Source organism: Cydia strobilella, chromosome 14 (genome assembly GCF_947568885.1).
Source record: "Cydia strobilella chromosome 14, ilCydStro3.1, whole genome shotgun sequence".
Taxonomy (NCBI): Eukaryota; Metazoa; Arthropoda; class Insecta; order Lepidoptera; family Tortricidae; genus Cydia; species Cydia strobilella.
The window spans coordinates 8,924,706-8,937,365 of NC_086054.1; the positions used below are offsets into that span (position 1 = coordinate 8,924,706).

Genomic DNA, 12,660 nt, shown 5'->3' on the forward strand with positions numbered 1-12,660 from the left:
AAAAAAAACCAGCCAAGTGCGAGTCGGACTCGCGCACCGAGGGTTCCGTACTTTTTAGTATTTGTTGTTATAGCGGCAACAGAAATACATAATCTGTGAAAATTTCAACTGTCTAGCTATCACGGTTTATGAGATACAGCCTGGTGACAGACAGACGGACAGACGGCCAGACGGACAGCGGAGTCTTAGGAACCCTAAAAAATTAATAAAAATAAATAACACATCAAACGGGTGTTGTGAGCCTGAGCCCTATTTACTAAACTATTTGACGTCGGTGTCGGTAGAGAAGACAGACACCCTGCCTACGATGCAGGTGGTCCCGGTTTGAAATTCTGTCAAGGACATTTATTTGTGTGTTTATTACAAATATTTGTTCCTGGGTTATGGATGTTTTATATTTATATAAAATTATATATTATATATATCTTCGTTTAGCACCTACAACACAAGCCTTATTGAGCTTACTTTTGGACTATGTCGATCAATGTTACATAAAAAAAATCGTTCAAGAGCTAAACGTCCAAGGCCAAGTAAACTGCAAACCCACATGTAAAGTTATTGCTTTGCTAATCTAATCACCATACCAGATTATTTGCGCGTGTTATGTTTACATTGCAAATCTCCATTCAGGGTGAGGTATAACGTTATTTCAATGTTTGTTTACGTGTTTTCGTTTATTTTTTGCGTCCGAGTTGAATTGTAAATCGTTTATTGTTGTAACGGAAAAATTTGGACTTATTTCAGCATAAATGCTTGATACAACTCCGAACCGAATTCAAAATATGGAACCTAAATTCAGAAAGAAGGCATACGTTTCAGACCATTTTTAGGATTCCGTATTTTTCTATAGCTGACTGTATAACTGAAGATGCAGGATTTTATAGTTTCATAGTCAACTAGGAATCCATGAAATTCTGCTATGTCCGCATTGTCCGCCGGTCTTCTGATTGTCCTTTCGCGGCATAGCTTAGTGATGGAGTACTAGAGAACTGCATTTCTGCATTGGTATATTTTTCAACCATGCAGAAAAATACTCTAATTGTAGTACCTACTACTATCTACACCACAGTGTTCCGTGGTATACCTACGTACTTTATTTTCAAATTACCTACGATGACGACGAATTTCAAAATGTATTAGATAATTATATATGCAGCTTGTTGCACATTGGAACGCACGTATCCCTCTGCATAATTTGCAGCTACGTAATTCTGGCACCCTCAACACCATAAATAATTCTATAAAACATCGGAAATGTACTTGCATCGTGTTAGCTTCCTAGTCATAACTGTCAAGGTCATATGGAAATGACGTAAAATCGTTTGTAAAGTATTAAATGCGTGTTACATAAGGCCTTTTATACCTTTGTTAGTTCGCGCGTCTAGTTAGGTCGTAAAATAGCAGTAACTTGGCTGTTTGTTTCTATTGTGTTAGTCACGTGGAAATACATCTGACACTGTCTACTAAGTATTGAATGTTAAGTCTGGACACTTTGTATATAACGAAAATGAATGTTGCTTTGACAACGTATGCCATTAGCTCGTAACACATACGCGTTCTTGGCGCTATGAGCATGATAATGATACCTCTTAACTTGTCGATTAATGATGTGCAGTGATGTAGGAAGTTCCAAGATATTAGGTTAAAACTTACGTTAGCAAAATTTTTACCGCTTTCGCAAATATCGTCCGAACAGAACTTAAATAAATCTCAAAATACTTATAGAGGCATTACAGTTGAAGCCAAATTTTCCTGCGGGTGTGCGATGGGGTTAAAGATACCATTCCAGTCTCGGGACTATTTGGCCAAACTGCCACGACAAGGATGGGTGCCTTTCATCCTTTGGTTAACAATCTACTATTGTCTGTTTCTAACTAGCGGTATGAAACAATTACGTTTGCGATCATGTCGATAAACCAATACTTGTTGACGCCTTCAATGCGTCTATTCGCTTTAGCTTTAGCGTAAAATTGCATTGTTTCGAAACATATTCAAGTAGCTGTCGAAGCTCATCGAACACTCAATGGTTTTGCTAGAGGATAAAATACACTTGGAATGTAGTATAACATGCTTACCTAGATTGTTTTACCCCCAGCGCAAAAAGAGGTGTGTTACTTTTACGAGTGCTTTTAGCTTTTGCCGAGGAACTCCTAGTACATACATAAGTCGTTCTCTCACTTACATAAGTACGTTGTGAAACGTGACCCAGGTTTTATCTGCGACGTTAAGCGATATAAACATAACCATCGCATCATGTAATACCTACTTTTGGTGTAACCACGGGAACATGTAGTTAGTTGTAGATAGCTTTTTAAAACTTGATAAGTAAAACCACTTCAAACTAGATAGTGTTAATTCAAGGCTTAAGGCTTCTATCTAATCTCTGAGTAAATACTTAATCAACACCATTCACAAAAGATAACCGTTTGTTATTCAACTTTCACGAAGAACGTGGTTTTACAAGTGGCACTCATCTACAAATCTACAACAATATATAATTCCTTTTTATTCCATTATTACCTTACCTACACATCCAGTACGTCCAGACTTCGCGCGAGATGTTCTAATACGTAGACAAATACAGAACTAGTTATTTATCTAAATAAACCTCAAGATAAGTGGGTAAGGGGTGTTGGGATTTATTTTAATTGGGTCAGAGCAGTGGGTGGGAACGAATTGGGTACGTATAATAAGTTAAGTTTGATAATGAGATTAATGAGTTAAATTATATAACCCATTTTAAAGGCTATTGCATACCAGCCACACAAGAGCGATTGCAGCATGTCTGCGGCTTTCTGTGTAGCCGTTAGCCGGAGCTATGCTGCAAACGCACCTGTTGTGGGTAGGGTAGGCCTTAAATGTGACCTGTTGACAATGATTTGACAAAATCAAAAATATCGAGATGAATTCCGGGTTAAATGTTACACAAAATAAAACAAAATATTGATATTTATTTTTATGTTAACACATTTATTTTGATTAGACGAATTATGTTATATCATACAACATCGCTAACTAATAGTAATATTTTAGGAAAAAGCAACACATTCTCGATTGAAAACATATGTGATATCGTCTATTGGTCTGAAAACCATACAAAAAAAAACACATGTTTGTTGTTAACACGCGCAGATCTAAATAAACACAATTTTAATTAAAAATTGCGGTTAATGATTAAACTAGTGTTTACATCGTCCTCATGTTCTATTAACGGTATAAAATTTTATGTTTTTCACCACGTGAGCGCCATAACAACGTATTCTAATTATCGTAGTAGTTTTCCTTAATAAACTTTGTGATAAACTTTGCATTGTAATTGAAATATGGTGGATATGGGTCATGTAGTCCTAGTCATTCACGAAGAAATATTCTCCTAGTATAAATGGATCTCATGAACAGTGACTACTATTTGTAATTGGAACTCGCTCTTATGCTGGTTTTCTTCTGGCTGGTGGGATTATAACTCTTTATATCCCTTATCTTACTACGGGAGACGGATGTACAATTGTACAATGACGAATCCGCCTGCGATCCTTTTTGCATATAAGACGTTTAGTTTCCAACTTTCCAAGTAGAAATAACCTGAAATTCAAAACGACATTAGTACTATAAAATTATTTTGCAATTGCGTCTTTATTATTTTCAGGTTATTTGTTTTATTATTTAATTAATGGTGATAAGCATGTGGTAAACATATGTGGATATGTTATTGAAATCGCTTTGTTTTGATTATTGCGCTCTTGACGAATGTATTGCTTGCTCGACCTTCGTGAAATGACCTCTTCCGTTAACTTAGGATACCCAGTTAACGTTGACATTAACAGTTATAACTGAGTAGATAAGTACCTGTATTTTTAACTAGTGTCCAACAAATTTGTTTGGAATATGTGTTTCTCAGACAAATCTGTGAATGTATATTGTGTCTGCCCTTATGTCTGCCGGTGATCTGTTCGCAGACATATTATATTTGTATATACAAATACAAACAAATACATACATATTCCAAACAAATTTGCTGGACACTAGTTAAAAATATCTGCAACATATATGTTACAGATCTCAGAAACTCGTTCGAATTTATATTAATACTTGCTACGCTCGTGGTTTAATTTTGGAATCTTGCTCGCTGGGGTATCAATATTAGCACGAAGGGTTCAACAACAACTTTGCCCCCTTATAAAACAAATAACTATTTTTTGCCTCAACTCTCTACCTTTTCTCTACTTATCAGTGTCTCTATCAAAATGTACCACTCCCATTTTGGCAATTGTCATTTAAATCGGCTTAGCTCGATATAAACGTATTCCAATCATGTCATGATTCTGCATTAAGTAGGTACACATATTGGCCAGCGGTAGTTCTTCACTGTACATTGTACAATACAATCGTCACTTTTATTGCAATGGCATAAGCTACAGAATAGTATATACATGCAGATTGGTATACATATATTAAGTTACAACTTACACGTTATAATAATACAGATTAAGATTACGCAGCGCCGAATGTCATTGTTTATGTTATCGGCAGCATCTGTGATAGATTCATTGCCAACCTGCCTGACATTGTACCCAAGGTTCGACGAACTCGGAGCTTGTTATACGTTTCGTACGATATTAATAAGGCAGGACAAAATTGTGTCATATACTTTTGTTTACTTTATAATAATATTTTTAGCCAGCTAAACCAGCTTTCAATTCAATTTAATTCAATTATTTAATTCGAATCATTTTGATCCATATAGTGTTAGTAAGTACAACAAAACTTAAAATTAATTAAGGCTTTTAAAGGCTCTGTTTATTCTTCAAAAACTAATAAGAAAATTGCATTTTATCCACAAGAATGGAAAATTTGTTGCAAAGTTTTGCTGTTGGCTGGTAGGATTGACTTTTAAGTGATGATTTCGAATGATTAATATTTAATAACGTTTATTTAAATTTGATTATTTAGCACGAGGGATTAAACAACAAATTTGCACCCGTCGTAAAACATAATTATTGTAAGTTCCATGAAAAGGCACACTTTTATTTTTAAATTGTGTTAGCAGCAAGTGTTTTTCAACCTTTTCTCGACCAAGGTTTTATTATTTTGTGGATAAGATTTTGAAATAAGGTTCCGAAAAAAATATAGGCATGTAGGCATGGTGGACACGGTGGTCATAGTAGATCCAACGGAAGGCCAACGGACTTTAGAAGCAACCTTCTGGTTAACGCCTTTACCAATATCCAAATAAAATCTGACAAAAGGTTGGGAATCACTAAGCTAATATTTTCAGCACTTATTCGCCGTATATTGTCTTAAATGAAGTGCGTAAAATAATATTATATTTTCAGGCTTATATTTTGCAATTAATTTTTGTATAAGTAATGGAATTTTTTCGGCTGCTAGCTTGCTAAGTGTAAGTGACAAACTTTTTGAGAAAATAGCCCTTTAATTAAGACTTATTGGGTAAAGTAAAGAGGACTTGTACGGTACCTTAACTACTAGGTTCAAACGCATGTTGAGCTTTTTTCTTTATTCCGGAGTCCGGAGATATAAAAGAGAAGTAGGTATTTTTTCAACATTTTTATTCAATTATATTTGAGGGTTCTTCTGTATACGTGTTTTTCCTTCTTCTTCTTCTTTGTGGTGTAGGGGCCATATAAGGCTCCAAAGCCTACGTATCACTGCGACCATCCCTGATCTATTGTGATCGCCACCTACTACAACTCGATCCAAACCTGCAACTTCAAACAGCTGCAGGATTTTTTTGATCTCGAGAGACTTTTACTCCTCCGGGCGCAATATATGTCCGCCCAGGATTAATCACAAGTACGCATTAGGCAAGGGCACTCTGTAAGGATGTGCAGGGGCGTCTCCTCTGCCTCCATACAGAGTCGATCTGCACCTGCACTTTGCTTTGAAAAAAACAAATTTTCAATAAGTATGATCCATTATACCTATATGTCCCATACTAAGGTAGAGGACCGACATACATGAAATCGCTCTACTGACAAAGAGTTTAACGCTTAAATATATGATGATGATTATCTTCTTTACCAGTACTTTTCATATTATCGCTTCAAACGTCCACCCTGTATAATCAACAGGCGAATGGCACTCGTAACTTACGTAATACAGTGTCCCCTGAGTAATTTACGCACTCGTTTGGGAGTTTACGAATTTATGTTTTTATGAGCAACTTGTTTTTACGACAGCGTGAAGTTATTAGTGAGTCCCATGGAGGTTGGTAATATAGAGGGCACGAAATAAAATAGATGCTCTTTTACTTGTATGAGCGAATGAACACGTAGGCATAGTTGGACCAAGAAAAGTGTTATTTTAAACGTCAAACTTGTATGAAATTATGACGTATAAATGACAATTGCACTGCGCATGCTATCAAAATCATTGCAGACTTTTCTTGGTCTACCCTGTTTATGTCCAGAAAATAGTCTACATCTTGTGAAGTGAATAATTCGTTCGTTATTCGACCAAACGACCAAAAACAAATTAAGGGTACACGGAAAGAACATGTCTAGTCACTTAAGTAACATTTTGAGTAATCGCGGTTTTAAAATTTGGAACCATGTCAAAATGTATGGTAATTTCATGACCAGGTCTTTTTTAACTAAAAAAAAGTTGTGTTATATATATTATACAGTGGTAGCAAAAGATATAACTTATAGTTCATTAAGAGCTCTACATTTTTCCGAAAAAGTGACTAGACGTGTTCTTTCCGTGTACCCTTCAAATATATTATGTTCGTTTACTTCGTTTTCGCAGTATTAAATGTCATAAATTTCGTTTCGTTTCACTAAGTCTCCTTGGTTGCTAATATTTTTGGGCCCGTTCTTATTAACTATGGCTCCCTGTCAAATGTCTTAAATAGTCTTAATTCGTAGCAATGTAGGCATAATGTAGGTAACGAATAAAGTGTCAATGATTGGATCTTATAAATATGTTTCTAGGAGACAAATATATACATCAAGTATTGGCCTTACAATACAAGATAAATATATATGTAGGTGCTTCATTTTCGCTTTGTACAATAGAGTAAATATATCTTCATCAAAAGTGTAAACATACTTCAACTTGAGATCCTCTTGAGACCTAGGAAAGATTCAACTCTTATGTCTTATCTACACAACTTAGACATAAGCCAGACATCAGATATGTATTTATTGCTGCGTTCAGAATGAAAACAGACTTAAACATGTGTGATTTGACATGTGTCCTGTACATACATATGTATTTACTAAATTTGATTTTAAAACGTATTTATACTAATAATATGAATCATATTATACGATGAAAGTGACGATTTCTTCGCTGCTTCATGTATGGAGAAAAATATTGCTAAAAAATACAAATATTCGTTTTGCAAATTTTTTGCACCTAATGTGCTAAGTTCTTTGAGTGTTACAAACAACTCCAATCCTATTCTAATCGCAGTTTTTGAAGATACTAATATAACTGGACGCGAGTCGCGAACACTTGCAACGTGCTTTTAATAAAATTTCATACTTATAAAATGTAGAGGTAACAGCGTCGTGACGCAAAACTTATTCGCCTCTCGTTAATTTATTATTTGCTACTAACTCCTAGTTACTAGTCTAGCAACTAGGTACTAGGTCGGACTTATAGATAGTCGGGGAAAAGCAGAGGGTTATGTTGGAAATACCACCCTACATTTTAATAGAATTCTTCTCACGCTAATACTATTACTGACGTTTTGGGCTGATAACTGCTTGTTATTTCATTATCTCCTTTATGACTAGTATACTAAAGTTGATTATTCTTTCCAGTGGTATACTGCGACTACAATGGTTCCGGCCGGGCGCTGGATTGTCTCGAGGAGTACGTGGCCAGTAATGTGTTACCCACACATGCGACTAGATGCACAGCCCTGTCATATACGTCGGGGCAGAGTGAGATCTACAGGTGAGACCATTGGACTCTCCAATATTATCCCGCCAATACAAATACTTCTACAAAGGCAGTTTAGGCAATTTTTTTAATGGCTATGTTTTTTCTGTCATACACATTCGGACGAGAGTGAGATCTACAGGTGAAATTATTGGAGTATCCAGTAGTGTATCGCCATTCGCCCGGGCCCGGGTTGTACATGTCCGGGCACAGGAAAATCTACAAGTGAGACCATTAGATTCTTCAGTAGTGTTGCAACTACAATTATTGTAGTACAATACGTGGCCACTTGGCTAGTCATGGACTAATGCGACTGGATGTACTATCCCGCCGTACACGTCTGGGCAGAGTGACATCTACAGGAGAGGTAGTCAGGTTTGCTACGAATGCTACGCCGTAGTCTTCGACAATGTATGACGCAGCACGTGTCATGCGCACTGAACAGTAGTGAAAAGTGTAAACCTATCGTCAAACGTAGCAAAGTGACATGGGATAAGATTGAACAAGTTTTTATGAGGGGTAAGACAAAAAATCGTCCGTATTCCGAAGCATTACGGGCGACATTTTATCTTACCCCGCATGAAAACCCGTTCAATCTTATCCCAACGCACCTTACAAAGATATTACAAAACGTGCCAATCGTTAACGCTCCGTAGCGTATCGTAGTCATCTCTATATCACTCTTCACCACTAGTGCGACAGTGACAGTTGCGTTTCCTTGGCTACGGAGCGTTAACGATTGCACGTTGGCTACGCACCCAGCTGTCATTGTCACTTCCACATTTAAAACTAATGTTTCTCCTGTTACCACAGATCGGAATCGAAGCTGATAATTCGCTCAGCGGTAGGCGCGGACGCCGACGATGTCGTCGTGCTGGGCGCGTCTTTGCCGCGCTTCTTGCGCGCGCTGCGGCCTGGCAACGTCGCGTTGTTCGTGTCGGCGCGCGAGACTGAGCGGCAGCTCGCGGTGTGGCGCGAGTTCGATGCTGAGGTCAGTCAGTACCTATTTGGCTAATATCTTATCTGGTCTAACCTCTAGGCCACGAAAACGCTCACTCGACGCTGATACTGGCTTTGTCGATCACCATACAACTGTGCAAACTACATAAGACAATGTCGCTGGCGTCTGGACATTTTTCATGGCCAAAGTCAAAGTCAAAGTCAAAATATTCTTTATTCAAATAGGCCTAGCAACAAGCACTTTTAAATTGTCAAGTTTTAAATATTACTTTAATCTAAATATCAGAACAATTTATATCGATGCAGTTATTATTATTCTTAAAAACATTGAATTATTATAGATATGTCAAACTTAATAATAAGAATTTCACAAAGGGATCGTCAAACACCAAAATTGTATAAAAAAATACTAGTCTAGAAACTGTCTAGAATAAAAATCTAAATGTCAAGACATAAGGTTCCTTAACGCATTCACTGCCAGCGCGAGCCACGTGCTACGAGCGTTGCCAGTAACACACTTTTTCCCGTTTGGAGCGAAATAGTACCTATGAACAGAGAACCCACATTTGCTGTACAGCTACCTAGCTAGCTAGCCCCTACGTTTTTTTTTTTTTTTTTAATATCAAAATATTTTTCACAAAAGAAATATTATTAATTTTATAACCCAAAACTGATTAGGAAAGAAAATTAAACGAATAAAAACGATTATCGTTTCAAAAACTTGTTATTTAACTGTACAGCGAATAAAATAATTTAAATAAGTTAAAGTGACGTCACAAAGTTTGTGGCTCCCCCTCCCCCTTGTCACAACATGTCACATTTTTGTGACCCCCTAAAGTCCCTAAACAGTCGGTAATGAATCTGTGAAGAGAAATAGTTCGCAGACATTATAAACTATAAAGTGATGAAAAGAGCAATTTGATTTTGCTTTGGTCTTCTGAATCAGCATGAACAAACAAATAGGTAATTTAAGCACTAATAAAATATTTGGTAGAAATATTGCTGGTCTCCACAAATTTTGCTAAGCTATTACCCAATCAATATTGGTAATGTTATGTTTGTTATTTGATCACACCTAAAGCTGTAAGTAAACTATGAGGATACTTAACATTATATTATTTATATCGGTCGTTCCACTTTACTTATGTCCACAAAACGCAGACTGGTCACATATAAAATATAATATAAGTAGGTACTCAGGTTGGTATATCAAAATGTTGCCTTCAAAACAATTTTGCGGTATGCGGTTCCGAAATTTTTGGTTCATATTAGGTCTTGAAAAATGTTTTCTATGGCATAAGTATTTTTTTGCGATTTTGGGATTGCTTTTTAGTTAAAAATCGTTATTTATTTGGTACTGGGAAGTGTCTATTTCAGCTACAATCTGGAATCTATTGCTAATTCTCATATTCTAAGTAATTAAAATAATTAATTGATTTTATATTGATCGAAAAATAATAAAAAATGCAATTTAAATAAAAAAGAGCCTACAAACTCTAGGCTGACTACCGAGTAGTACTTTATGAATCAATTCGCAGAATAAAGAAGAATAAAACACTACGTACATGGAGACTATATAAAGGAGCCAAATCTCTATGTATGAAAAGTGTCCATCAAAAAACAGTAATTAGGCGGCGCCACCATACACCGAAATACTACCAAAAACAACCAACGTAATTTGGTCGGGTTATTTGTTGCCTTATATGGTTCATGTTATACTCATGTCCCAGAGCCTAACTAGCGCCACCGGAGAGATTAAGCACTATTAAAATAATTTAAAAATAATATAAATATATATTTAAATATTTTAATAATAATAATTTAAAGCTGAAAGCGGTCTGTTTTGCAACAATTCTGCCATAGGAGATTGGCATCCTTTCTATACCATCCATAACTACGTAGTTACATGTTACGTAGGTACTCTGAACATAGGTACTATAGGTACGTAACATATGCCCATATTTGGGTCGCCACTCGCCAGTCGCCAGCCCACATAGAATGGCTGTCGCGTGTTGCCCTCGCGTTACTATAAGGAATGCTGAAATTGCTCGTCCTAGATTCACTTCATGTACTTGACGGGATATTTTTAAAACGCTGTTATAACAGGGGTAGCCTTGTAATAATAAAAACTGAATTTTAAAAGGGTTCCTATTACCGGTGGTTATCCATTAGATCTTAGCGCACTCACAGACGTGCCCACTGCCCAATCAAGCGACCTAACCTTTTAAAAACATAAAAAAAACCTTTTATTGAAAACTGTTAAACATGTGTTTCAGTTACTAAATAAATAACGGAATTTTGGGATAGGGGACATTAAAATACCTACATTATTTTAACGAATTAAATTAAAGCTGAGCGGACCGGAAACCGGAATCCATAACCGTAATCCCTCTTTATTAGAATTCAAAGTTGCAGGTCTACCCTGTGTTGGCATTGGCACTTACTCCACCTGACCTTATATCGGACAGTTGAGTTTTATTATGAGGACGCGAGTTTGAAGGATAAGTTAAGTCACATTAAATAGTGGTTTTCCTTATGTCGATACAAATAAATACCTACTGCAAAAGTCTTGTTTCTACATGTTTCACTATTCTACTCCTCATCCTAATACATTGTGACAATTTGTATGTTTTAGATGTTTGGTCTTTTGCACAGAAATAATGACGGACTCGCTTTTTATTTTAAAAGTGTTATTCCTGATATTTCTGATACGGTATTTGCTGTAAAACACGTCAATTCACGTGCATTCTGATCAAAAACACGGCATACGATACGGTAGTTCCATTGTCGTACCTCCCATACATTTTCCCCGCACCTTTGCGAATTTTTTTGTGATACGGGCGATACGGCAATGGTTTGAGATATTATCTAAGCACAGAAATGTAAGACTGTACACGGCAACCCCAAACTTCGACACTGAAAATCATCCTTTAAAGAGTTTAGGCAAGTCCAGACGGGACAATTTTTCGCCAATCTGATTAAATTGTCTGATCAAATCAGGTAGTGTGGACGTAATAATATATTAACGCCAATTTCTTTTCTGATCAAATTGGTCAATTTCGTCATCCCGCCTGGATCGGCCTTTCAGGGGGAAGATATGAGGTTCGAAGTTCGAAATGACTCGGGCAAATCGGGATAGTTGTTATATATTTTTATGCACTGTAGCCGCCGTGCAGGTCTCGACGACAAATAAAAAGACTTCGATTTGAAGTAAACTTATAATTAATAGGTGCTGGTTACTTTACAAGGTACAGTTGACAAAACGGTTAAAGGGTGTAGAAGTGGTGGTAATGGTATGGAGGCTGATGCAAGAGTGATTAAGCTAATTTTGAATGGTAAAAAGGTAGTCTAAATTTAGGTGCCTCTAATTGGCCGCGATACAGGTTATGTGGAGCGCTCCTATTGGTGCTTTTAAATAAGCCTCCGCATAGTAAGCGAGCCCGACGGCTGCGTTTAGCTACTGCATTATACAAATAAAAGGTTGCGTTCGCAACTTCACTATCGATATCCGAACAAGTTTGCGATAGCGGGTTATGCATAGAATCGATTGCGAAGGTCAGCGTTCCGATAAGATGTAAGATGGAATGCGTAGGTTTACTTAGGATCGGAAAATTTATGGAGGGTCTCTCGTGACATAAATTTCCAACCTGGGTCGCTTATGTACCTCGTATATCTAGTCTTTGATCCTAACTATCCGGACTCACGGGATAAAATGTTATTTATCTATGCTTAGGTGAGGTTGCTTGCGGACCCGTAGGTACTCGTACGACAGAGAACATTTCAAACGGAAAG

At 36.8% G+C, this 12,660-nt stretch overlaps 1 protein-coding gene across 4 annotated transcripts in view; it reads left to right on the forward strand.

Annotated features, from left to right (window-relative positions):
• LOC134747102 (uncharacterized) overlaps positions 1-12,660 on the forward strand; it is a 108,895-nt gene that overhangs the window by 57,242 nt on the left and 38,993 nt on the right. For all 4 annotated transcript variants that reach the window (XM_063681670.1, XM_063681671.1, XM_063681672.1 and 1 more), the window contains exons 2-3: positions 7,788-7,923; positions 8,722-8,899. In XM_063681670.1, the coding sequence (XP_063537740.1) occupies positions 7,788-7,923; positions 8,722-8,899 (314 nt within the window). The remainder of the gene's footprint in view (positions 1-7,787; positions 7,924-8,721; positions 8,900-12,660) is intronic.